Genomic DNA, 26,148 nt, shown 5'->3' with positions numbered 1-26,148 from the left:
CCAGGTTTATCTCCTTCCAAGGTTGCCTCCTCTCCACCAGCCCAGGCTGCCTCTCCAAGGGCTAGTGTGAGGGAAACATGAGATAATGGAATGAAAGCCCTTTGTAAATGGTTAAGGGCTACACAAATGTCAGGCCTCCTTATCAATCAGGGAACATGGCTGTTCCTCCAAGCCCCAACTTAATGAACAGCATTATTATTATTGATTTGTACATTCAACTCTGACCTTCAATATATTAAGAACTGAGCTTCTAAAAAAACAAAGCAAGCAAAGAAAAAACAACAGGTGGCATCTTCACTCCTTCCCTAAAGGTCATGTCTCTAGAAGAGAAAAGAGCTTAAAAGAGGAATATCTGGCCACAGTTTAAAATAAAAAGACTGCCTACTCTGGGTCATGGATGACAGCATTGCAGGGTGGGCAGGCCTCTGCAAGTATGAGCTGGAAACATCATCACCAAAGACCAACAGAGGGTGAGCTGAATCCCCTGGGTGCAGGTAGGGGGAGGGTTCAGTGTCAACTGTGGGCCCGGGGAAGAGCACACAAGTTTTTGTGTCAGACCAACCTCAATGAAAAGTTTGTCTCTGCCATGATTCCCTACAGTGAGAACTTACATAGTCATTTAAGCTCTCTGAGTCTCATTTTCCTGATCTGGAACATGGTCCAGAGCAGCACTAATCTCAAAAATAGATTTTATTTTTGTGACGATTAAGTGGATGGTAAAGTTCCCGTCTATGGCTGGCACATCATTAACAGTCAATGAATAATAACTAGTCATAAAAATAAACATCAGCAATAATTACCAAGCTCTTAGACTTATATATAAAAAGATAACACAAAAATAATTTCAAAGCCAACCACAACTATTACAGGAATCAGAAAAAAATACATCTACACCATTGGTTTAATACTCTTTCCCAGTAGATCACCAAACCCTGATCAGACAGTTGGCTTGGTAGGCATGAACAAAATAAGTGAAAGAGCAGTTTATTTGTTCATTCCTTTGTTTTTTTATTCAACTAGTGAAGGCACTGTGGTAGGTGCTGGAGATTCAGGGGTGAATAGGACAGGTGAGGTTTTTGTTCTCCTGGAAATTCAGAACCAGGTAAACAAGTGATCACATAAGAGACCAAGACAATGTAGATCACTAAGTGCTGTGCAGACAATAAAATGGGTTGATGTGATAGAGTGAATGGGGTGGCAGGGAAGTCCTCCTTGGGGAGGTGACAATTAAGGTGAGTTTTGAGACCTGGAGAAGCCAGCCATGCAGAAATGTGGGAGAGCCCCAGGCAAAGGCCAATGGCCAGGTGATGACTCCCAGAGGTGGGGAGAGGGATGGAGCTCTGCGAATACCAGAGGGAATGACATTCTTAGATGACCTCGGGAAGGAAGCCAGGGTTCAGCTCACCTGGGGATGAGCTGCTCTGGGTAAGAAGTTTCAATTTTAGTTAAGTTCAATGGGCGGCCAAGGAAGAGCTCTTTAAAGTTAGTTAGATGATGCATATATTTAAAGCAGACTAAGTTCTCCAAACAGAGGTTAGCTTTGTCAATGGGCTGTTACTAGTCGAAGCCTATTGGCCAAGACTGCTTCTTCTGCAGAGAGTAGGGGTGGGCACTGCCTACTTTTGCCTCAATGAGGCTCCAGTTTTAGGTTTCCAAGATTAAGCCCCTTTAGGAGTCAACGTGTTATTTATTTGGATATATTAACACCCTCAATCCCTTTACAGTCCATTCTTGCTTGCCTAGGATCCGCTTTTTCTCTGTCTGCCCGTCAGTAATCCCAGCTCTGAGCTCTTCGATGTTAATTTCAGCAGGTAATCTAATTTTCTTTGTTTCTCACTTTTCATCCCTAGGTATACCATTTTTATTCTTCTGCCTATTTAATTTTTTTTTGGCCGTGCCACGAGGCTTGTGGGATCTTGGTTCCCCCACCAGGGATGGAACCCGCGCCCCCTGCAGTGGAAGCATGGAGTATTAACCACTGATCTCCAGGGGAGTCCCTCTTATGCCTATTTTAAAGATGAGGATGCCAGGCTCAGAACCTTGTTCAGAGTCACCTCGTGTGTTGGTAGCAGAGCCAGGATTTTAACCTAAACTCATTTGACCCTTCACCATGGGAAGACAGTGGGGATGAAGAAGGCTTTAGGGAGAAACCTGAGTAGGAGTGTGAAAACACACAGATAATGCTGTGTACTCAGGAGGACAGGGATATAACGAAGTAAGATATAATGACAGCAGAGGAGGTGCTTGGAAACTCAGGTAAAGCAAGAGAGAGAGAAGGGCTCCAGAGCTTTACAGCATCTGCCATCTTTATAGCAACACACGGTGGGTAAGTAATGAAGACTGAAGTTGTCAGTGTGACACAAGGGGCTAAACGCAGTCTCAGGTGTCTCCAAGATGCCCCAGGATGGGAGTGGAGACAAAGAGCCCAGAAACTGACTTTGTTTAAAAGCAAAGATCCGATAGAAGCAGTGATTAGGTAGATCAGATGAGATTGTGTATATGAGAGCATGATGGAAGTGGTGAATTGTGAGGCTCATCCTTCAAGAGCTTGAGTCACTGATCTTGGTAAGCAGAGCCTTCCCGAGTCTGAAGACAATTTAGCATCTTGGGGGGGATTCTTTTTTCCTTAGTTTAAATGTGAGAGAAAACATAGCAAGGATAAATGAAACATGGTTATAAACAACCCACAGTGTAATCTGCCTAAGTGCAATCTCATTTTTGCATGTTGTATGTATTTTTTACTGAGGTATATTGTAGATTTCTTTAATTGCTGCGATCACAATGCCCATGATAATTCTATTTCCTTTCGGCATCATATAATAAATGCTTTCCTGTGTTTCTTATCAGTTGGCACAATTAAAGAAAATATACTACCCCATCGAAGTCCCATCGTGTAATTATTATTCCACTTGATTAGTGTTAGAGCATTTCCATATGTTTATACCTTTTGGGCAATTGTATTTTTAAAAAGTTCTAAAATTCAGTGATGGGAATTCCCTGATGGTCCAGTGGTTGGGATTCCACCCATCCACTGCAGGGGGCACGGGTTTGATCCTTGGTGGGGGAACTAAGATCCCACATGCTACGTGGCGCAGCCAAAAAAAATAGTAATAGTAAATAAAATAAAATTCAGTGAGATTTAAACATTAATGGTATAAAGAAATAAATAGTTGGCAAAAGTAACCTCCTTCTTCCTTTGTCTTTGCCATGTTCCCCAACAGCTTTGGATGAATGGAGATGCCTTCTGCAGACCCTTGAGAATATAGCTCAGAAGATTCAGGGAACATGAGTTTGTTTAAGGGGCAGACTCTTTAGACAATATAGAACTGGGCCTTCTGAATTATGCTTTTATGAAATTTTCTATTATTAGGGCTCCTAAATCTTTTCTTTTTTAAATAAATTTATTTATTTATTTATTTATTTATTTTTGGTTGAGTTGGGTCTCCGTTGCTGTGCGTGGGCTTTCTCTAGTTGCAACGAGCAGGGGACATTCTTCGTTGCGGTGCACGGGCTTCTCATTTTGGTGGCTTCTCTTGTTGCAGAGCACGGACTCTAGGCACGTGAGCTTCAGTACTTTTGGCTCACAGGCCCAGTAGTTGTGGCGCACGGGCTTAGTTGCTCCGTGGCATGTGGGATCTTCCCAGACCAGGGATCGAACCCGTGTCCCCTGCATTGGCAGGTGGATTCTTAACCTCTGTGCCACCAGGGAAGTCCCAGGGCTCCTAAATCTTGTAGGTGAGGAGAGTAACGGCCTCATTTCAACAATTCAGATGATGATCAAGGCCTGAATAGTGGAGGCAGAGCGGGTGAGCTAGCATCTGAGTGATGTAAAATTGAAGTACAATAGATAGGATATGTAACCACATGGATATTGGGGATGAGGGTCGAGGTGGCATTAAAGATGACTTTAAGGTTTCTAGACTGTTTAATGGGATGGCAGTGTCTTTGAGCAAGATAGAGGCTGTCAGTTACAGGAGGAGGAGTTCGGCAGAAAATAGAATAATTATCAAGACATCTGAAAACAGTTTCATTCTCCTGTAAGTATAGGATGATAGGTTCTACTTTTGTGTAATGGATAGTTTCACATCTCAGAATGCAAAATGTGGATGCAACTAGTCTGAAAAATTGCTACTCTGAGCTTACTCTGAGTAAAGTAGAAGAAAGGGGACACTTTGGTGAAAGAGACCATGCTGTTTCAGACTTCATCACAGCCTGGGTTTAGCTAGAAATATGGCCTTGCTTTGGGGGAGATTTCAAAAAGTGCAGAGAAAAGAGGATGCCTCAGTGCTGGGGGCCCTAATGGGAGGCTAGTGCCCTGTCTCTGTTTAGAGGAGTCTAGGGGAGGACCAGCCTCTCAGGTAACCTGGCACTGAGACAAGGGAGTAGGGAGCTTGACTGGGTTGGTTAGGACCGAGGTTCTTGGAAGGAAGAGGTTCAAGCAAGTCCAGCAGAAGCTACAACACAACACTGGGATCGAGTCAGAGGAGCTCATGCCAGGCTGGAAAGAGATGAACAGAGATGGAGATGTGCTTTGGAGTTCCAGGCCGTGTGTGGCTCTACATACCATGGGGTGAAGGCTCAGGTAAGAGGGCAGGGCAGTGGGCTCAGCAGGGGCAAGAGGCCCACAAAAGGTGTTCCGACAGTAGGTTGAAAATTTGTCCAAGTAGGAAGAAAATAATGGGTATCAAAAGAAAAAATGCACTACATAGGGCATCAACTCTTCAGTGAGTTCTTTGCAAGGAGATTGATCATGGGACTTCCCTGGTGGTCCAGTGGTTAAGACTCCACACTTCCACTGAAGGGGGCAATGGTTCGATCCCTGGTTGGGGAACTAAGATCCCTCATGCCAAGTGGCACGGCCAAAAAAAAGAAAAAGGAAAAAGAAAAGAAATTGATCCAATATGGGACAAAAATAAAGGAGAGAAAAGACAGGCAAAGGACTCTTAGAAGAGTGTTCTGTTGGCTGAGGAAATGAGTAAAAAACATCAGATGACATTATAATAAAACGATGGGCTTTTTAGGAATGTTTCGAGAATGAAAAGGAAATGGTGTGGGCCTACCCGTTAGGGACAGGAGGAGATAATGATGAGCGTTGAAAACCAAAGACCTGGCTGATTGTTGTAGCAGAGTGGATACGGAGAGAATGTTGGAGAGCTCACAGCACCACAGGGGATGTTGGGGAATTAATCAGGCTCAGAAAATGGGTGGCAACTGGGGCCACGGCCAAAATGATGCCACAAAACTAGTCTGGGGAGGTGTTGGCTATTGAGGCTGTTAAACACCGGATGCCACCACCCATTTGGCCGTCTGCACTGGGACTTGGGTGCTGCCCACAGCTGTAAGGGATGGCAGGTTGAGTATCTGACGGAGGTTAGCTACCCTACCTTGCTCCAGCTGCACAGAAACTGGAGGAGCCAGGATTCGGCATGCTCAACGTCTACGATGGGAAGTGAACTCTGCATCCTTCAAGGTGGGGCTTTCTCAACTAGTGGAGGGGGCATCACACCAAATTAAAGACTCGTTTCAGGTTGTAGCAAGGAGACTAATGACAGCATGACCAGTCAAGGAACTGCAGTTGTTTCAGAGGAAAATGAAGAAGGCGCGGGCCCCGTCAGTGGCGGTGGGAATGGAGAAGAGGGTACAGACTGTAGTGAGAGTACAACAGCAGAGTGAATAGAGTTTAATGACTACTTAGATGCAGAGGCGGAGAGGAGAATATCTAAAATGCCTTTGAATGCCTATGGCTTCATGAATTGGATGAGTGGCAGTGCCATTAACCAGGCTAAGTCATCCAGGAGGAGGGGTATGTTTTGGGAAAATGACAGGTCAGTCATTTTTGACAGGCTGAGTTTGAAGCGTCCAAGAGACGCACAGCCAGGGAGAGACAATGGACACATTTGGGTGCCATGTTCCCAGACAGTAACTATGCAGTGGGGTGCTGGTAAATGACTAGCAACAGGCTTTCCGGAGAAAAGAAATTCTGATTTGTAGCATTTCTCAATTCTGTGGTGTAAATACAACCACTATGGCCCATTTCTAGGTATCAATACAAGGTTACTAAGAGTGGATTTGGGGGACTTCCCTGGTGGCACAGTGGTTAAGACTGTGCTCTCAATGCAGGGGGCCCAGGTTCCATCCCTGGTTGGGGAACTAGACCCCACATGCATGCTGCAGCTAAGGAGCCCACGTGCCTCAACTAAGGAGCCCGCCTGCTGCAACTAAGACCTGGCGCAACCAAATAAATAAATGTTAAAATAAATAAATAAAACATTAAAGTTAAAAATGAAAACATTAAAAAAAAAAAAGAGTGGATTTGGGAAGAGATGCACACAATCAGTTGTCAAGAGGCCACCTGGGGGGCCACTATGGTGACTATGGGTGAGGCTAAGGTCTCCCAGACAGGGCAGAACCCGGAGAACAGAATCTTCAGGGACGGACTGAAGAAGAGGGGCTGCCGGAAGGAATCTAAGAGAGAATGGGCAAGTCAAGATCAAGCCCCGATCTGGGCCCTGTCAAGCTCTCCAGAGGTAGCTTCCACCACTCATTCATTTTAAGAAAATCTGCTAGACTGTAAGCTATTTGAGGGAAAAGACTTTGTCTACTTCAGCTGTGTCCTCTAGGTTTGGAACACAGTAAGCGCTCAATTAATTCCACTAATATCTTAGGGAAGAATTATGTCCACCAGTTTCATGAGGCAACACAAGAAAAACTGAATTGTGTTACAAGGAGACATTTTGGCTCAATGTAAGAAACACTTCCTAGCAAGTCTTGCAGACGTAGACACCTTGTTTGGTCTGCCCCATACCACTCCCATTCTTCTGGGAACTGTCACTCTACCTTTCAACTCTGAGGTTCTCAAGACAGTCACTATTTTCTAAGTGAATCTACCGATTAGTCTAGGTGTCGGCACCTGACACAGCTGGGATTTTTGGAATCAGGACTTGGAGTAAGTCCCTTTCTTGTGGCAGAAACTGGGAGAAGAGGTGACAGAAGAGGTGTCAGCATCCAGGGTTTTCCTGCCATATATAAAGCTAGTTTCAGGGGTTCCCTGGCGGTCCAGTGGTCAGCACTCTGCGCTTCCACTACGGAGGGCAAAGGTTTGATCCCTGGTCAGGGAAGTAAGATCCCGCAAGCCGAACAGCGCAGCCAAAAAGAAAAACAAAAAACAAAAAACCAAAGCTAGTCTCTGCGAAACACAGGCAGGGAGAATCCCAGCAGCAATGCCTCAGTTCTATTCACTCATTCTTAGGTCCAGCTAGTTTTCTGTCCCTTTCTCTTATTACAGGACATAGCCCCATAGCCCTCTCATAAATGTCCCGTGCCTTAGAAGCTGGATTCGGGTACCCTGCAACCAAGGGTCCCAATGAATACCCAAGCAGAACTCTCCAAACGTGTAACGCCACCTGTGTGAAAAGTGCTGTGCTCTTCACCGCTCAAGTATTCATGCAGTTTGAATGGCCACTTGAAAAGGGTTTAAAGGAGCGGATTTCTGCCGAGGGTGGAAGCCCTAAAGTAACGGTGATGGCAGCAGCCACCTCTCCGTGAGCACTTGCTCTGTGTGGTGGCAAAGTGGGGAAGCTGGGCTCGATCAGGTTTGAATTCGAAGTTCTTAATTACTAAGCTAGAGGTTCTCAAACTTTTTAGTCTCAGGATCCCTTTATGATCTTAAAAGTTGAAGACCCCAAAGAGATTTGGTGTGGGTTATATCTATTTACTACAGTGGAAATCTTACCGAGAAATTTAAAAGATTTTAAAAGAACAAAAACCCATCACATGTTAACGTAAATATCTTTATTAAAAGTAACTAGTTTTCAAAACAAAAAATTAGAAGAGTGGCATTGTTTTACATTTTTGCAAATCTCTTTTATATCCGACTTAGTAGAAGACAGCTGGATTCTCACCTCTGCTTCTTCACTCAATATGTTGCTTTGGTTGAAGGATATAAAGAAAAGCTGGCCTCGTACAGTCATGCAGTCGGAAGAGGAACTTTGTGAACCTGCTGAAAGGGTTTCTGGAACCCTCGGAAGTCCTCAGCCTATACTTTGAGAACCACTGCAGTAAACTAACCTGCCTCTCAGTTAAAGACTATATAGCCATTGAATTAGTATTAGACCTGGCAGTTCTTTCCATGGCCAAGGCATTTTAAACAAATTGCAAAGGGTGGTGGTGGGGAAGGAAACTTGAATTCTCCTGTTAACTCAATTTTAAATGACATCGATTTCCAACTTGAGTTCACAGATTACTCCTTTGGCAGCCAAGATTACTTATTAGATTTCTTCAAGTTTACTTTTCTAAACTAAGAAGAGAAAGCAACATGTCATACACAAAGTTAACATTTGTATAGTGTTCTTAACAGTTCACAAAGCCTCTTCCTGTGCCCACATGACGCCATTTAGTCCTCAGCAGCCACTTTACAGAAGAAGAGCTCGGAGCAGAGAGGCAACTTGCCCAACACTGCCATCAGTAGCCGGGCTGTGGACCAGGCTTCCTCATGACCAAGAGACATGCTCGCAGGACAACTCTGCTCTGGCTCTAACGAACAAACACCTCACTTTCAAAAGCTGGCTTTCCAACCTAGAAAGAGGGGTCCTTTTATGTTCACTTTTTTCACATACACAAGAGGCGGCATCTGTTCTAGAATCCAACTGGATTTTATTTGACACAGAATACAATATGGGTGCAGGAATAGCAAACTGAAAAGACAAAGCAGAAAAAACACAGTTCTATCTAATTTATAATTAAGTAACAGGAGGGCAAGTCATTAAGTGGCTAATCATACAGTTGAGCTTGATGGAACAATTCTCTTTTTCTAGTGCCCATACCTGAAAGACAAGGTAAATTATTTAATTAATTCCTTAGTAATTTCCTGTTTGAGACTATAAAACCTGCTTAAATATATCCACAAACTTGGTTAAAACTTTGAAAAGAAGTAAGTGACCACAAGTGTGTGCCAAGACCGGGTTACGACCCCGGTCTCTGCCCCTTTCATCTTACCGGCCCCTATAACATCTTACTTATCACCCCCTTCTTATGACGGTCCCGCCTCACCACGGACTCAGCTGCACCCACCTGACTCCTTCCAGCTACCAGGCAGACACCAGGCAGTAACAGGGAGGCGAGAGGGAGAAGTCAGAGCCGGTGCTTGTGAAAGGGAGCTCCACCTGTTTGCCCCAGGCAGTGGCTCAGACAGCATGAACTCTTGGCCTCCCCTACCTGTGGTGGCCTCTTCACCTCAACTCCAGTCCTCAGGTAAGTTTAGGGTAAGGCAAATACAGAAACCAGTAACTGAACAGCCTTCAATTTCAAAATCTATCACTAGTTCCAATTATAGCCCTGAGTCCACTCAGCAGTGCAGAAAGAGAACTGTGGAGAGAAACTAGGTATGGATCTCAGGTCCTTTCTGATTTCCCCAGAAGCCAAAAGTTGGCTCTAGCAAGATTATAAACAAGGGCAGGAAATTTCTTCCACATATAAATGGATTTCTTTTCTTCTTTTTTAAAAAATATTTATTTATTTATTTATTCACTAGTCTGCAGCAGGTCTTAGTTGCGGCACACAGGGTCTTCATTGCTGCGTGTGGAATCTTTACCTGTGGCACGCAAACTCTTAGTTGCGGCATGTGGGATCTAGTTCCCTGACCAGGGATCAAACCCAGGCCCCCTGCATTGGGAGCGTGGAGTCTTAGCCACTGGACCGCCAGACAAGTCCCTAAATGAATTTTGTGAACACAAAATCCTTCATTATTATCTTACTTAATAATCTTTTGTCGTGGTTCTTTGTGGGCAGTTCACCTCTGATTAAAATACTTTGTTATATGAATGGAAACCAGGGCACTAGAACTCTGCATCACTGCTTCCATCATCCTGAAGGGGTACTAGATTCTTTAAGCACTTCACGTAAGAAATTCACTTAAATATTGTCTAAAAAAGTCCTCATAGGGTAGAGCTCCAGTGTGTGTTAGGGGGCTGGAGAATAACCCGGAAGTTGTCCATCAGATTTAAGCATGCTGCAATTTGCTTCTTATGAATTTGTTTTCCCAGTGCACTGATAACCATGGCCAGGCAAAGTCACCAGCTGGATACAGTGACAGTGTCAAAGCCCAACAGGAGGGTTCTTTACACCCCCCACTTCTTAGGCTCAGCCCCAGGCACATGTAATGGGCTACATGAGACAGTTTTGGTCCAAGACAGAACCTGGAGCCTGCTCCAGGGCAGAGCCAATTACAAAGGCCTCTTGAGAACTTAGAACAGTGCTTCTGCCTTGACATGTATTACTTGTCATGTCATGGCTCCACTCAGAATGCAAGCTCCCCAAGGACAGGGAAGGACTGTCTCACACATTTTTATACCTTACACATTACTTAGCATATACTTTGCTGAAAGGAATGTGACGGTATGAAGACATTGAGTTATTTGGCAGGTTTCTTAAAAAATGAACATGCATTTCACTTTCAAAATTCTTTACCAAAATAAATAAGTCTAAAAACAAAATAACTGTACCAATAAGTGATTTGTAAACATTTCACAAACTAAAGAACCCTATTTATTGGTTTTTAAACATAAGAATATTCTGCTAGCCAAAACTCATATTTAAGTAAAAATCTCCCTTTTCATTAAAAATTTGATCAAGAAAATGACTGAAAATTCAACAGATAAAAGAGCGTTTCGCACAAAAATATAATAGGCATAAAAATATATAAAAAGTAGCCCAATTTCACTGAAAATTTTAAAAAATGCAATTGAATACTAATTTTCACCTGTCAGTAGCTAAGATGGAAAAGTTTGATAACAGAACATTGGCAAGAAATGGAGAATGGGGCCTCCTGCTTCACTGTTTGTAGGGACTGTGAATTAGCACATATTCTTGGGAAAGGAAAATCTGACACTATCAAAAATAAAAACATACATACTCTTTAATCAGAAATTTCTCTTTTAGGAATTACTACTACAGATATAAAAAATTCTACCTGTATATCCAAATACATTCAAGTACATATACGGGGACACTCGGGAAAGCCACTAAGAAGCTGTTGCTGACGGCCACCTCCAGGAAAGAGATGAGGAGAACAAGGTGAGACTCATCTTTTGTGGTAAACCCTTTGACCACTTGAATTTCTGAAAATTTACATGTCATGTTTTATTTACATACTACTAACAGCCACAACAATAATGATTTAGTTGAGATAGCCATAAACGCTGTATCAGAATTAATCAGCATGAGATAAAACCAATGAAACATGATAGGTGGATATAATTCTAGCCCAAAGCAAAGACACCTGACATTAGTTAGCCTCTGGAGCCTTATTACTGATGTGATTTTGGAAATATTTAATAGTTTGCAAATTCTCATATTTTCTACTTTCATAGAACCTGGATAGTTGGGAAACTCTAGGCTGCAAGCTTCTAACGTGGATTCACCTATGCATTTTCCACATAGATGAGTCCTTGTCTAACTAACCAAAAGCTAGTTTATGAAAACAAGGCATGTTCCATGTCTCCATTTTCTAAGACTGTGCACCCTCCAGCTTGACGTGAGTCCAAGAATGATACTGACCACAAAGCCCAACCTTAAAACGTCAAAGCATCCAGAGACACCTACTTTTGGAATTCCCACTCTCTGTTGTCCAACGGACACACCTGCCGTGTTTTGAGCCAGCGGGAGATGCAGTGGAAGTGAAAAGCATGCTGGAAGAAAAGATACATTTTATTAAAAATAATCCTGTGAAGGCTCAGCTCTCTGATGACAATACACCTCAAGTGCAGTGGGGTAGTTACACACAGGGGCTGGAGAAGAGTGATGGAAGGCAATACACAACGGGAGACAAAAGGTCAACAACGGGTTACACCTTGGTTAGGTATGAGGCTAAGTCCAGTGAAACATGTCAGAAACATCATTCCTACAAAGGGAAGAGTGCATTTAGGAAGCACAGCAGTGTTCTAGCAGTGAGCTCTCTTTCCCTAAGGGAAGATGGAGTGGGGCTTCCTGGTCCTATGCGGCCTGTAGGGGGGGCTTACTCTACTGGGGCTCACGCAGGGAGGCCCTTGATCACACGTGGATTTCAAACATTCCCCCTTCTTGGTCCCCAGCTGCCCTCCCCACCTTGGAGAAGGGAACCCCAGGAGCAGAGGCATCTACTCAGTGTGGGTAGTGTGCCATCCCTGACATCACCCAGAGCTGAGAGGGGCACTTCCCCGACCTTCCACACGCAGCTCAACTCTTTCCAAAGGACTTTATTTCCCCATTTGTTTATAGGTGTATTGATATGACAACAGCCTGGTACTCAGTGAGCCTTTAGTGGGTGAGAGACTGTGTCTTAAAAAGGAATGAGATAAAAACTTAGGGTAAAAGGAAGTATTACGATGGGCACACTGCACGCAAACAGCTGAAAGAGCATCGAAGGGCTTATTCCATGATCAAGACAGGAAGTAAAAGGGCAAAAGTACCAAGACTACTGGGAACTGACAGGGAGCGAGGAGTTGGCCTTCGGATATGGGGAGAAGGAAAGTCCGTGTGCAGCTTTTTGGTATGCATTAATGACGTGCAGACGCTAACCACAGCACCTCTGCAATGGATGTTTATCCTCTGCCCCTGCTCGTGTGAGCAGCGAACTCGGATGGAACAAGAGTCCCCTCACCTGAGCCATGATGGGTCGGCTGAGTGGGGACAGGGGAGAAGTGCTGACGCCCCAACACACCATGAAAGCTTTGGCAGGCTTGGCTTAATAACAGCCCTGAACTCTGGTCAGCGTGTCCCCCCAAACATACATGGAACTTAAGAATCACAATGTGGATTATCATCTGTGAATTGTCTTTGCACAAAGACAGAAAGAGAATTCAGTGACAAACACTAGAGTCCACGGCTGGTACACTGGGGCTACTCAACAGGACAAACACTCTCCCAGAGCAGTGGCCCTCTGCAAGATCCCTTTCCTCCTGACGCTCACACAACTCATTATTTCTGAAAAAGAGAAAAAACAAGATTTCCAAAAGGCAGCAAGCGGAGGCATTTTTCTCAATCCCCAGGCGGTGGGGACAGGCTCACCTAAGGGCGTTCAGGACACCCTTCTCCACCTCCCAGCTGCCCCGTTAGGCACCCTGCAGCAGTACAGGGTCCTGTACTCCCCAGCCACCTCCGAAGACAGACGGAGAGACAGGCTGCAAATGAGGCTGCAGGGCTGGTGACAGCATCCCTGAGCGCCCCTGTCCCCAGCTTTCTTCCTGTTAACCATCTAAGACAAACTGGTGAGTACACTGAGCAGTCCCAAAATACACTGCCTGGTGCTTCACGCTTTGCAAGCAGTCTGTAAACATCTATTACCTCACTGGAGCCTCCAGCAACCCAGGCAAGCAAGCATGACGGCTATTACTATCTTCATTTTACAGACAGGAAACTGTCTGTATAACCAGAAGAGTTAAGTGACTTGCCTAATTCATAGAGCAGGTTAGTAGAAGACCCAGCACTAGAACCTGGGACTAGTCCAAAGGTTTCAGGCACACCTGCTGGCTCTTCTTGGTGGCAGGCTCTCTGAGCTCGACTCTCCTGAGCTGAATTTAAGGAGAAGCTCACTCCTTTTCCTTCCACCACAAAGTGACAAGGTTCTTAGTATACGCCTGGATGCCAGGGAGAGCAAAGAGCCCGATAAGCTTTATTCTTTATCCCCATAAATAATAAACACTGTCCCTTGGCCAGAGGCTACTGTGAAACTGTCGAAGGGCCCCGACAGCATGGAGAAGGTGCCCCACAAGGTGTAGGCTGGGAGGAGAGCCTCAACCCGAGGGAGAAAAGTACTGATAGCTCTCTCTTCAGGAACTACAGCCACCCCAAATTTTATTTATTTATATTTATTAACAAAGACGCTTACTGCATGCAGGAGGTGTTCCAAGCAGTTTTTTTTTTTTTTTTTGAGTAGAGAAAGGTTTACTGCAGGGGCATGCAAGGAGATGGGAGGCTCATGTCCCAAAAAAACCCCAACTCCTCTAAGCACTTTTTAACATAAAATCACTTCATCGTGATTGTGACACTATGCAATCTACTAACAGCTCCATTTCATACGATGCTTAGAGAGGCCAATACCTTGCCCAAAGTCACCTAGCAAGTCCCAGAGACAGGGAATGATGGTCTGACTCCAGAGCCTGACTTCTTAGGCCTGTGTCATGCTGGGAGCCCTCTGTTCCCTGGGCACAGGACGCCCAGACAGGACAATTTTAGCTCCTATGACGGGGACTACATGTCTATAAGGATGAATTTTTAACACGTGCTGGAAATAACATATTCGATGTCTATTATCCTTCACAGCTGTCACTCCCTGGAAGGCCGTACATTCAGTCCAGGGATGCTGTACAAAACATTTCTGGCATGAGCCACATTAAAAAAAAACCCAAATCCTAACTTAGTACATTTGCCACACCTAAAACACACACACACACACACACACACACAGACACTCAATTTATTCACCTTAGTTCCACAAGACACCTAGCCTTTTAAAAATGTGTTACGAAAGTAAAGATTTCCACTAACAGAATATTCCAAAGACTGTACCACAGGCTTTGAAGGCAATTCCCAAAGATGAATCCCCAAAATGTTGCTGACAAAAGTTGGTACACTTTATAAGTAAGACAAACTACTGTCTCTGCAATAACTAATAATTTTTACCCTATAACAGGTGAACAGTACAATGCTTTTAAATCTTTTTTTTTTTTTTTAATATTTGTGTACCTTTTGGGAGAAAAGTGGGCTAGTCATTTTTTTCCTAGTTAGTTTCAAGACTGGCAAAGCAGGAAAAGTGGTACTATGTTTACAAGCCATGCTGATAGGGAAAGATGTTTCCTTACGTTACAGACTCCCCACGCAACGGTGCACTCTTCAGAAGTAGCAGACGCCTGGTTGGCTTGACACTCTATGCCTGTGGGAACAAGAGCAGACAGCACTGGACCCCGGCAACAACCTTTTCACCTACAGCTGCCCTACCTGCACGATGACACGATGACACGACTGGGGGTGGGGGTGGGGGGTTGGTGGTGATGGCATAAACATGAACAAAATCTCAAGTGGTTAATTAGTCATAATTGTTTTTTAATGTATGTGGAAAGGGGTGAAGAATAGAGAAGGCAGAGATATGACTTAACAGCATGCTTTGCAATGAATCCTTCCCCTTGTTCAAAAACAGAGTAACGAAGGAAAGAGTACTTTTTAACTCTGAACATAACCTGACTTGTCCAAATGACAGTGATTCCTCCTAATCTGGTAAATTTAGTAAATTCTTAAAGCCACCTCATAACTCTTACTGTTCTGAGAACTGGCATCTCTATTCTTGGTGAATGCTTCCTCTCAGGCCCTTACAACACCCAGGTTTGCCACATGAAAGCCTAGCTGGGGGACAAGCTCTAGTCCCTAAAGGAGTCAGGCAGACATATGGAGCTGGGAGAGAGCAAGTAAAAGGGGGTGAAGAGGCCTGTGGCGAAGTGCAGTGTACGCTCTGCATGAGGACGTCAAATCTCAAGTCCTTAAAACACCGTCAACACAGCAGATCTGTGAGGCCAACGGGTTAGAGGAGATTCAGGGGTACCACTTAAGCGACACTTATTGCCCCTGAGGTGATTCTCACCAGTGAATGGAGCAAATTGCTGCAAATGTATCCGAATATCAATTTCATAGAAGGGGAAGGGAGGGAACTTAAATAGAAAAAAAAATCTGACTGAGATCCAGAAAGGATGAGTAAAGCTCTATTAGGGATAAATATTCAACGAACAAGAATTACTAATGTGTAATTTGCTTTCTCTGAAGGTGGTAACTAAATGGAGTCTCCCTTCTGAAGAACAAAAAGCTTCAGGAAAGACTATTTAATGAGACAATTACTTCAAACTTCCACAGGCGGAAAATACTAAAATTGTATGAAAGTAATGCTGAGATGTTAATGCATACATTTGGTCTTAGGGGAAGAGATATACCAGAATGTTCTTTCCCCCACCCTTCAAAAATATGAAAGGCAAAGGATCTGAAATCACAGAAGTTGCTTATGCTACCCAGATTCACACTACAAAGAGAATAACTGGTTTTCCTTCTGATAAAAGTGGAGAATCTAGGGCCTATGCCATATATTCAAGAATGTATGGGGGCTGTGAATGCACCCTATTCAGAGAGATGGCAGAGAAGATAAAATCTGATGTCCTTCAAGTTGGATCATCTCACTTAGATGAGGACTATGTATTAAGAAATTAGCTAAGCAAGAGGCACAATTATTATTATTTAAGTAAATAATGAAACTGTTTCAAGGTACATTATCATGTTTAAATTTTTCTAGGTCTGCGTATTTTTAAGGGGCTGTCGTTCTATGCCTAGTGCAAAGTAGGCTTTCAGTATCTGAATAAGCAAACAAAAAACACTTCTATAAATAGAGAGAATGGGGGCCAAATATACATTTATTCTTATCAGAAAACTCCTAACAAAGAACAAAAATATATTGTACAGCACAGGGAATATAGGAAATATTTTATAACAACTTTAAAGGGAGTATAATCTATAAAAGCATTCAATCACTATGTTGTACACCTGAAATTAATATAATATTGTAAATCAACTATACTTTAATAATAATAAGAAAAGATCAGAAATAGGATTGCAATACAGAACGTCAGATAAAAGGGGATAAGGCATGAAAAATTACTAAATACAAGTGTAAAATGTTCTCAAAGATAAAATGTTTTCAAGCTTTTGGTCCAGAGGCTGAGCACTGGGGTTTAGTCATTTGTTTAAACAGGGGAAGGAATTGTTCTCTGTCAGCCTAGAACAGACAGAAAGGCAGCACACAACAGGTGTGCAAAGGCAGAAGTTGACTTCATGTGACTTATAAAGCTTGAGGACTTTTATATTTCAATACAAGAGCATTACAACCAGAGGACTGCTAAGGAAGCAATGGCTGCTTCTTGGAAGTGAAGAGATTTCACACTTTGAAAATATTGATGGACCTGTGGTTTTAGGAAAAGACTAACTTAGGGGCAGAGGCTGGGTCTAAGCACTTCTGGATGCCCCCTTCATCTGGAACAAGATTACCTGAGGCAATGGAGAAAATTACACCTAGCAGATGGTGTTCTCTAAAAGAACCAAGAAATAGGGCAATGCAAAATAAGTATGAAGCTATAGTAGGACAGGTAGTAACAATTTGGATTCCAAAGAGGAAGTCTTTAGATCAAGAATGCTTTGTAGGTGAGTTCAACTGGAGCACAGCCATAATCACTCGTTTATTTACGGCTCTGTATACAATTATTCATTTAATGCCAGACCAGAATTTATTAGAAAATGGCCATTGCTAGATCAAGATTCTTATTTTCATCTTTAACAAAAGTGTCTTTTTTTTTTTTTTTTTTGTGGTTCGCGGGCCTCTCACTGTTGTGGCCTCTCCCGTTGTGGAGCACAGGCTCCAGACGCGCAGGCTCAGCGGCCATGGCTCACGGGCCTAGCTGCTCCGCGGCATATGGGATCTTCCTGGAACGGGGCACGAACCTGTGTCCCCTGCATCGGCAGGCGGACTCTCAACCACTGCGCCACTAGGGAAGCCCCAAAAGTGTCTTTTTACAAGCATCATAATTCATCTATTTTTGAAAGGAAGACAAGCCCAGTTGCAGCAACCAGATTTCTCTTTAGTGTCTGTAATAAACAGAAGGGTATGCTCCACAAGGGTAAAGACCTGATCTCAGGTCTTTTATCCTAGACCTTGCAAAATGCCCAGGATATAAATATTCATCAAATGAACATAAGACATGACTTGAAAATACTTTGTTTGTTATAGGAATTCAATGTCCTACTTCTGCATCTGACATTTAAAATATATGATAAAGCAGGTATCTAACTAAAAGCCCACATTGACCCCTCAAGTGTTCAACACTAAGAGAAGATAGAGTATCAGTGGCCTTTGTCTGTCACCATCTTCCCAAGAAGTGCATTCTCTTGCATCCAGAGAGACACACAATGACTTAAATACAGAGGTTAAAAACAAGTCAGGATTACAGAAAAGAGCCCCAAGAAAGTAAAATTTTCTCTGGGCACAACTCCTTGTGAAAACGCACAGCAAGGAATTGGCAAGCACGTAATCAAAAACCCCACCCTAGCATATTTAACACTGTGCATGTGTTTTTCTGTGATGGGTTCCTTCTCTCTGCATTAAACATCATGGTAGCTGCTGATCTGCTTTGACTGTTGTGTGAAAAGGTAAACAGGGTCAAAACTCAAAGAAACCAAGGGCAGTAAACTACCAACACATGCCATGATTGTTTTCCCGCACAAAATATTTGATTTGTGCTTTCCAAGTTGCAATGACCACAGACTAGTCTCCTATTTTGTGTTTTTATTATTCACTGAGCAAATATCTAGTGAGAACCTATTATAGTTTATCACTAGATATAGTAGTATTATAGTACGAAACACTATGCTAGATGCTAGGAACATATCAGTAAATAACATGGAATTATAAAGAACCAACTAAATTAAATGACTGCTACAAAGGAAACTATAGGATGTCTTGGAAATATTTAACAGAACTGGCATAGCTTGTGTTTGTGTGTATGTAAGTATGGTCAGGGAAAACATCTTTGAGCAAGTTCAAGGTGAGCTCTGAAGACCAACTATGGGTTAGTTCTACATTGCCCAATAAAGTAGCCACTGGCCACGTGTGAGAATTGAGCACTTGAAATGTGGCTAGTCTGAAATGAGATGCTCTGGAAGTGTGAAATACACTTTGAAGACTTAGTACAAAAAAAAAAAAGTAAAACATTTCACTTTAAAATGTTGATTACATGTTGAAATAAAAATATTTTGGATATAGTAGGGTAAATAAAATACAAATCATCTGTTTCTTTTAACTTTGTTAATATGAGTACTAGAAAACTTTAAATTACGTATGTGCTCACAATTGAGGCTTACATTTAGATTAGACAGTGCTGCATTAGACAAAGATAGGGGGAGAAGAGGTGAAGAACATTTCAGCAGAGGGAACAGGATATGTAAGGGCTCTAAACAAGAGCATGGACACTTGAAGAATGGAAAGAAAGTCAGAGGAACCACCAGAGTATGCAGGAGAGTGGCTCAAGATAAAGTTGAAGAGGCAGGTAAGTCATTTAAAAAATAAGTTATAATTTCAATTCGAGAAAGTTGCAATTTCTTTGCCCTATTCCTGATCTCAATAACAAACCATTTTAGTACCTGGATGAATAGTGACTGTCCCTGGTGTGATCAACATTCTTGCCCCTATTACTACCAGGATACTAAGTCCACTATGTGTTGACCACTATGTGTAATGAAATATGTGGAAATTTAAATTAAATTTCTTTAGAGCAATTAACTGCCTATTTAGATGTCGGCAGTGATGTCCCCTTAACTACACTTGGGCTAACACTGAAAATCCATACTCAGGCTTCTTTTCTTCATAAATCCCCAGCAAAAACTAGTTCTAACAGAACATTTTAGCTCAAAGTTATTTTTCTTTCTTTCACTATTTCTGCCTTTGAGTCTGGTTACAAGATGGGAAACAGAGAGGATATAATCAATAGTACCTCTGTGTCTACAATTCATTCTAAATGTGGCCTTGCCATCTTTAGATTGAGTAGATTTATTCTGAGAGAGGGGTATGCCTGCAGGACATCATAAAAAACTACTTTATTTCAAACATACCAATGGCCTAGATGCACAAGACCCCAAGTGCTCTGACTGTACTTTATATCTCCTTGGGAAGAAGAAAACTGGTCACATCAGGATGGCCGCAATCTCTGTAACCTTCTCAACTTCCTCCCATCCTCCTCCAATTACTTACAAAGATCCATAATGTGGTTCCGGCAGATGGCACAGTTATCAACCACAATATCCCAGGCCCAGAGGGCTACCGCATTCCACTGCAAAGAGAAAAAGGGGGAACAATGCACTCTACTCTCCTTGTAACACAAGCATAGACACACATAGAACACACACACACGACACTCTAGGATTTCATGCTGCAGTTATCATCTTTTCGGCCACAAGGACCACTAAACAAAAGAGCTTCTAGAGGTTCCATTACTCTTATTTATTACATCAGACAGCAAGAGTAGGCTACACGTACGCTCACCCATTCTCCAAACAGTTGAGTATATAAATACAGAAATGAATGTCATCTTTTTATTTTTTCCTACAGTTTAGTCAGCCATATCAATGCAAACAAATCAGGAATAATTTATAAGTGCCTGTTTCAGGTCTAATAATCACAAACTTGAATTACTGTGCAGGTTCTCCTGGCAGTTGCAGAAGAGCTCAATTTCTGCATAAACAAATATCTGCTCTTCAAGGCGACTTTGGAAGCAGGAATGGGGAGGTCGAAAACAAGGAACACAATGAACTAAGATGATGACTGGATCATAAAACGGGTAATCGTGGGATAAGCTGGATAACTAATTACGCAGTGTCAATACTCAGAACAAGGTCATCACTTAAATCTTACAAGATAACTGCACAACAAACTCTAAAATTCACTAGAATTTTGTTTAGTTCCTATCATCAAATAAACTGTTTTCAACTTTTACATGCTCAAACTGTTATATTCAGTTAAGATAATTTCCATAAGAGTTTATCTAAAAGTAGTATTTAAGTAACTCAACCCTCTCTGGCTTCTGCAATTATAAATATTCCCAAACTCCCTTTCATCCACGAATTTGGTGCTACTTCTCAAACCTTCATCTCTTTCAAGCCTAATTCTCAGTGTCTAGTAACTTCTTCAGCACTTTTCACCCTACAGCTTCAACTTGCAGGAAAAAAATCCTACTTCTATTCTTCAACATGGCTGCTGGCTGTAACTGAGCATGCAGGGCCCACAATGAAACGCCAAAAAGCACTAGGAGGGGGAATATTGTCAGGGTTTAGCCAGATGTTCCAGGAATAACATCTTCCCTATTTCAGGTCTTCATTTTGTACAGATGTTTTATCTTGGGTGGGAATCGACACTTTTCTCCCCAACTGCTGGCAAACAACTATAAGGCATTTCACGCAAAAAGACACGTCCCACATTTCTGCTTTCCCACTTTTACCAGGTCGTTCGCAACTAGTACTCAACCCTCCCTAAATGACACAAGATTTGGGCTCGCATTTTCTTTTTAACGAATTCCACCATGTTTCTTTTTTTTTTTTGGACAGCGGGATTCTGAATATGACCACAGGACTGGGGCAGCTGTGTGACAAACCAACAGACCTCTCAGAAGAACCAAGAGTTACACTCGAGACACTTTAACTCGGCAGGGGCGAGGACCAGAGAGGGCTAATGGAGGCCTCGATTAGGCGAGGACCGGGTCGGGGTCCCTCAGAGGGACCCCAAGCTTCGGACAGGGGCGGGGCACGGAGATAGCCAGCCCGGGTCCTCAGAGGCCTCCAAAGCGGTAGGACCTCAGCTTCCCGGCTTTCGCCACACCGCCCCATCCTCCATCCACCGCAGCACTCCGACTCCCCCTTCCTCCCACCCCACCCTCTCCTTCCCCACCCCTCCACCACTCCAGTGACAGCTCAGGCGCTTGGCTCCTGCAGCCAAGTCGCAATCCCGCGTATCTCAATAAGCACCTCCGTGATTGGCCCCTCAGCTTCCTAACGAAACCAATACTGCCACTGACAGTGGGCGGCAGTCACGCCGATCAACCCTAAAACCCGCCCACCGGCTTCCTTTCGTGGTACCCTGTCCCAGGAACGCCCTGAAGCGAAGCCCTTTCCTCCGCGCCTTGGCCATCCTCGGGCCTGCCAGCCAGATCCACGCCTCTCTAGCTTCCCTGAGGAAGGCGCTGGCGAGACCCAACCTTTTTTACTTCAAAGCGCTTCTTGCCCGCGCCGCTGTTCGTGCCGCTCGGGGTATCCACATCCATCGCTGCCGCCATTTTGGAAACACACGCTCCGTCGCCCGGCTACTGCGCCTGCGCGTCAGCGCAAGCCTCGCTCCCCCTCCCGTCCCGGCACCTCCTCCCGCGCCCCACCCCTCACTGGCGCGCGAGGGGCAGGTGGGGGTGGAGCATGTGGCCACGCCTCTTAAAGGCGCTGGCGCTGTCCTCCCCCACCCCCCACCTACCCAGCGTTGGCGGAGAGGAGGCGGTGGCCCGAGCGTCTGGGGCGGGGCCGGGCGGGGCAGGGCCGAAGTGAGCGAGCCGGGTGGAAACGTTCGAAAGGGCTCGTTCTCGTCGCCCTCCCCCGGGAAGACCCCGGACACAGTCCCTCAGCTGGGGCGGCGGCTGCTTCCTCCGCTTGGGCCGCGACCTGCAGCACCGGCCGCGCCTCGCCTTCCCCGGCGCCGCGGAGCTCCCCGGCTCGCTGGTCCTCGTCGCGTTCTTCTGGGGAAGGGGCGAGGGTGGGCGTCCCGCCTCCCGCTGCCGAAACCCGAGACCTCACACTGGTCCTTCCAGATCCTGACTCGCTTACGAGACCGGCCTGAGTTGCTACCCTCCCTGGGAGGCCTGAAGCACCGTTTGGTTTCCTAATTCCAATTCGGGAAATACTCAGGATTAGATGGGGAGACTGGAGCCCCCCGCCTCCGTGTCCTCCGCAGGATCAAATTGAGCAGGCATTATGTAGCCCTGCCTTCACCTGCCCACCTGAAATAGGTGGAGGGAGGAGGCTTAGGAGACTGGGAGATGACAGCCACAGCCCACCCAAAATACCAGTCCAAATCGGAATGGCCTTTGGTTAAAGAACACGATTTACATTTAACTCACTTGAGCATACACTTCCTTCCCATTCCTCAATTGGTCATCGGACTATGGGGTCCTTTCTCCTTAATTTCGGTCCTCTTTCCTCTCTTTGAGCCATGATCACATCTGCAGTCACTGTACTTCTTGAAGTGTTTGTGTGAGGCATTTGCCACTTATTCTTACTGGTCATTCCTTCCCAGCCAAAGCACCTGAACTTTATGTCACCCTTCCTTTTCTAGACCAGCACCTCCCCCCCTTTTCATCTCTAGTCTTGCAGAGGTATGACTCTGCTAGGTAACTCTTAAATCTTGTATTAGCTTGTTTGAAATCTCATATTTTCTATTAAAAGAGAATTGAAGAGTGATTGATTGTGTTGACTCCATTGTTAAACCAGAAGAAGTAGGATTTGTTTCCTTGTCTTAATCATAAACAAGAACAACGAATCTGTGAAAACACCACCACAGCTTTAACTAGACTAGAATAGAGAATAATTGTGTGAGACCTTAAAGCATTATAGGAACCTTACAAAGTTTTTCTAAGCCCAAGTTTTGTTAAATTAATGCTTCCACGTTAAGAGTTCTGTCATTTATTGTGTTCCTGCAGGAATACCCGAAACGCATAGTAAACTAAGGTATTGAGTGCATATTTATCCTTCATTCAACAAATTCACTGAGTATGTACCAGGTCCTGTTATAAACAGGAGAGACTGTGATGAAGGTGTCTAACTCCTGGTAGGGAGATAATACACAAGTCAACAAATAAACACCAGAAAATCTCAGATATCAATAAGTGGAAACAAGGTCATGAGACTGAAGGGAGATGGAAGCAGTATTAAATTCGGTGATCAAATAAGTCCCCTATGAGGAGTAACATTACAGCTGAAGTCCTTCCAAGGGCTTAAAAGGCCCTGTATGATATGCTTCCCATTCATTGTATTGTGCTTTTCTTCTTTTCTTTAATGGTACATGTACCTTCTAACATATTTTTTCACTTACTCATTAGATTTATTGTTTTTTGTGTGTCCCACCAAGAGGAATTTTTTTATTGTTTTCTTTATTGGCAACAAATACTCCTAGAACAGTGCTCGGTAAGTTGTAGGTGCTCAGTATGTGTTGAATGAATAAACTTGAAGCTTATTGAGCAAGGGGAGTGTGGTAAGAGAGGTTGGACAGGCAGGCAGGGGCCAGATCAGGTAGAGATTTTATTGAAGATGTTATGGGAGAATATTGGAGGGATAAAGTAGGGGAGGGGACTAACAGTGACATAATCTTATTTAAGTTTTTTAAAGTTTTTAAGCTTTGTAGGAAGAAGGTATGGTAGTAAACCATACCTTGCAAACAAGTAAACTTGTAAACAACAATTTACAAGTTGTTTGCCTTGTAAAGAGCTACAGTGGGGCAGTTCCATTAAGCTATGAAAACCTCATGTACTGATCTCTCCTTTGGAGATTTACCTTGCTGTGATGATTGGCCACCGCGTTCTGTATACTAGATCCTGCTGCATAAACCTAAGAAAACTTTTTGTAGACCCCGTACAGATTCCTATCCTTCAAAATTTTACTGAGTTTACAATGCCATAGGTTGTAATTTTACTTTAGTTCTATTCAGTTCATCCAGCCAGCCATTCTTTCATTCAACAAATATTTTTTATTTAAAACTTTTCCCCTCCCCGACAATGGTAGGTCAGAAGCACAGGTAACAACCTGGACTTTTAAATATTTTTTAATATTTGGCCGTGTTGGGTCTTTGTTGCTGCGTACGGACTTTCTCTAGTTGCGGTGAGCGGGGCTACTCTTCATTGCGGTGTGCGGGCTTCTCATGGCGGTGGCTTCCCTTGTTGCGGAGCACGGGCTCTAGGCGCGTGGGCTCAGTAGTTGTGGCTCATGGCTCTAGAACTCAGCCCCAGTAGCTGTGGCGCACGGGCTTAGTTGCTCTGTGGCATGTGGGATCTTCCCAGACCAAGGCTCGAACCCATGTCCTCTGCATTGGCAGGCGGATTCTTAACAACTGCACCACCAAGGAAGCCCCTCAACAAATATTTCTAAAACATCTACAGAACCTGCTGTGTGTTAATTATACCGTGCTGATCTGGATGAAAAGACATCTGACATTTTAAGTACTTGCAAAAGTCCCCTTTAATCATTGAACTTATGATGTGTAACAGGAGAGGCAATAGTCAGTTCATGATAATTCCAATGAATTTTAGGAAAGGGGAAGTACAGGGTGCCTTGAAGCAGAAGGACAGTCTGGAGGGTGGGGGAAGCCCTCTTAGAGGAAATGTTTTGAGATTGAAGGATGAACCAGACAAAGAGGAGTGGATGCAGTGGTATGCGGGTAAATGTTAAAAAAAAACCCCCAGCTCTTAAAAAAGGAAAGGGGGAAAAAAAAAAAGCCCTGATTTGTAGCTTTAGCAGCCAGATTGCAAAATTCCTGAAAATTTAACAATTGCTTCCGTAAGCTGATGCAAGCTGGCTCCAGCACTCACACATACTGAGGGATATGGAAGAAGGTGGCATTCCAGGTTGAGCCAACAGTGTACAGAAGGAGCTGGAAGCTGGAGAATGCATAGTGCACTCATAAAGAAGCCTGGAATGGCTGCAGTATGAAGAGAATGAGGGTAATATAAAATGTCTGCAAAGATGTGCAAGAATCAATTGTTAGTCTCTCTTCCCAATTCTATATTTAGCAATGTCATGTTGTTAGCTTGAAATTGGCCATAATCGAGTATTTACACTGTGGAAATCAGCCAACACTACAAACCAGGGGTCCCCTTACCCTCCTAGAGTCAGTTGTTAAACATTTACTGCTGGTATGGGCCAGGTCTTGCAAGAATGTTCAGTAGAGCCATGCAAAGAGTTTTGGTCTTTATCCTCAGTGATGAGAAGCCATTGAAGGATTTTAACCGGTCAGCCACATGGTCAGATATGCCTTTTTCAAAAGTGCTCGGCAGGACTTCCGCTTCTGGGAAGATGGAGTAGGCATACTTTTTCCTATTCTTCTAAGTACAACTAAAATCCCTGGATAAGATATATATTTTTTAAAACGTAAGACTCTGAAAGATGGAGAGAAGAGGGCAGACCTGTTAGGGACCTCAGGACTTGAGGAATGACATGGTAGTGAGTTCTCTAGGTTTTCTTTTTACCTCCTATATCCCTGTCTTGGAACTGAAGAAGCCAGCAACCTGGAAATGCCAGTGAGTGCAGATAAAACAACAGCAACAGGTTGCTTTCTCTAGCAGACAGAAGAGTTTTAGACAATAACTTCTCTACTCCATTCAAATTACACAGAAAAAAAGAAAAGTGGTCCCACTCCAACCCAAGTGGGGAGCTTAGACTGTACAGTTCACAAGTCTGTAACCAGGTGGTATAGGCCAATTAGGGAGTTGGAACTTTCCAGGTGTTAACGAGCTCCCCTACCCCTGTGGTGTAACAGGGGACCATGAAGGGGTATGGACTTCCACTCCCACT

General features: G+C 43.8%; 1 protein-coding gene across 3 annotated transcripts; it reads right to left on the bottom strand.

Moving 5' to 3' along the window:
- Positions 1–7,776: 7,776 nt before the first annotated feature.
- RBX1 (ring-box 1) lies at positions 7,777–21,931 on the bottom strand. Of its 3 annotated transcripts, none has more exons than XM_022596771.3 (5): positions 21,801–21,931; positions 19,805–19,883; positions 14,835–14,905; positions 11,599–11,684; positions 7,777–8,822 (listed from the first exon to the last, which is right to left on the bottom strand). In XM_022596771.3, the coding sequence occupies exons 1-5, from the start codon at positions 21,876–21,878 to the stop codon at positions 8,810–8,812; spliced, it is 327 nt and encodes a 108-aa protein (XP_022452479.1). In that variant the 5' UTR covers positions 21,879–21,931; the 3' UTR covers positions 7,777–8,809. The 3 variants fall into 3 exon arrangements, with proteins under 3 accessions (XP_022452479.1, XP_089777485.1, XP_089777486.1); XM_089921359.1 differs by having other exon boundaries at positions 21,810–21,893; XM_089921360.1 differs by lacking the exon at positions 14,835–14,905 and having other exon boundaries at positions 21,810–21,927.
- Positions 21,932–26,148: the final 4,217 nt, after the last annotated feature.

Source organism: Delphinapterus leucas, chromosome 11, assembly GCF_059928025.1.
Source record: "Delphinapterus leucas isolate spDelLeu-1000000601 "Yukka" chromosome 11, BTC_Dleu_Yukka2, whole genome shotgun sequence".
NCBI classification, from domain to species: domain Eukaryota; kingdom Metazoa; phylum Chordata; class Mammalia; order Artiodactyla; family Monodontidae; genus Delphinapterus; species Delphinapterus leucas.
The sequence above is the reverse complement of the archived record's forward strand: the minus strand, read 5'-3'. Positions and strand labels throughout refer to the sequence as shown.

Coding starts and splice junctions, on each gene's coding strand:
- RBX1 (XM_022596771.3), bottom strand. CDS start 21,878: ATGGCGGCAGCGATGGATGTGGATACCCCGAGCGGCACGAACAGCGGC. Junction 19,884..21,800: donor AGCGCTTTGAAGTAAAAAAG/GTTGGGTCTCGC, acceptor TTCTCTTTGCAG/TGGAATGCGGTAGCCCTCTG. Junction 11,685..14,834: donor TTGCGTGGGGAGTCTGTAAC/GTAAGGAAACAT, acceptor CTTTTCTTCCAG/CATGCTTTTCACTTCCACTG.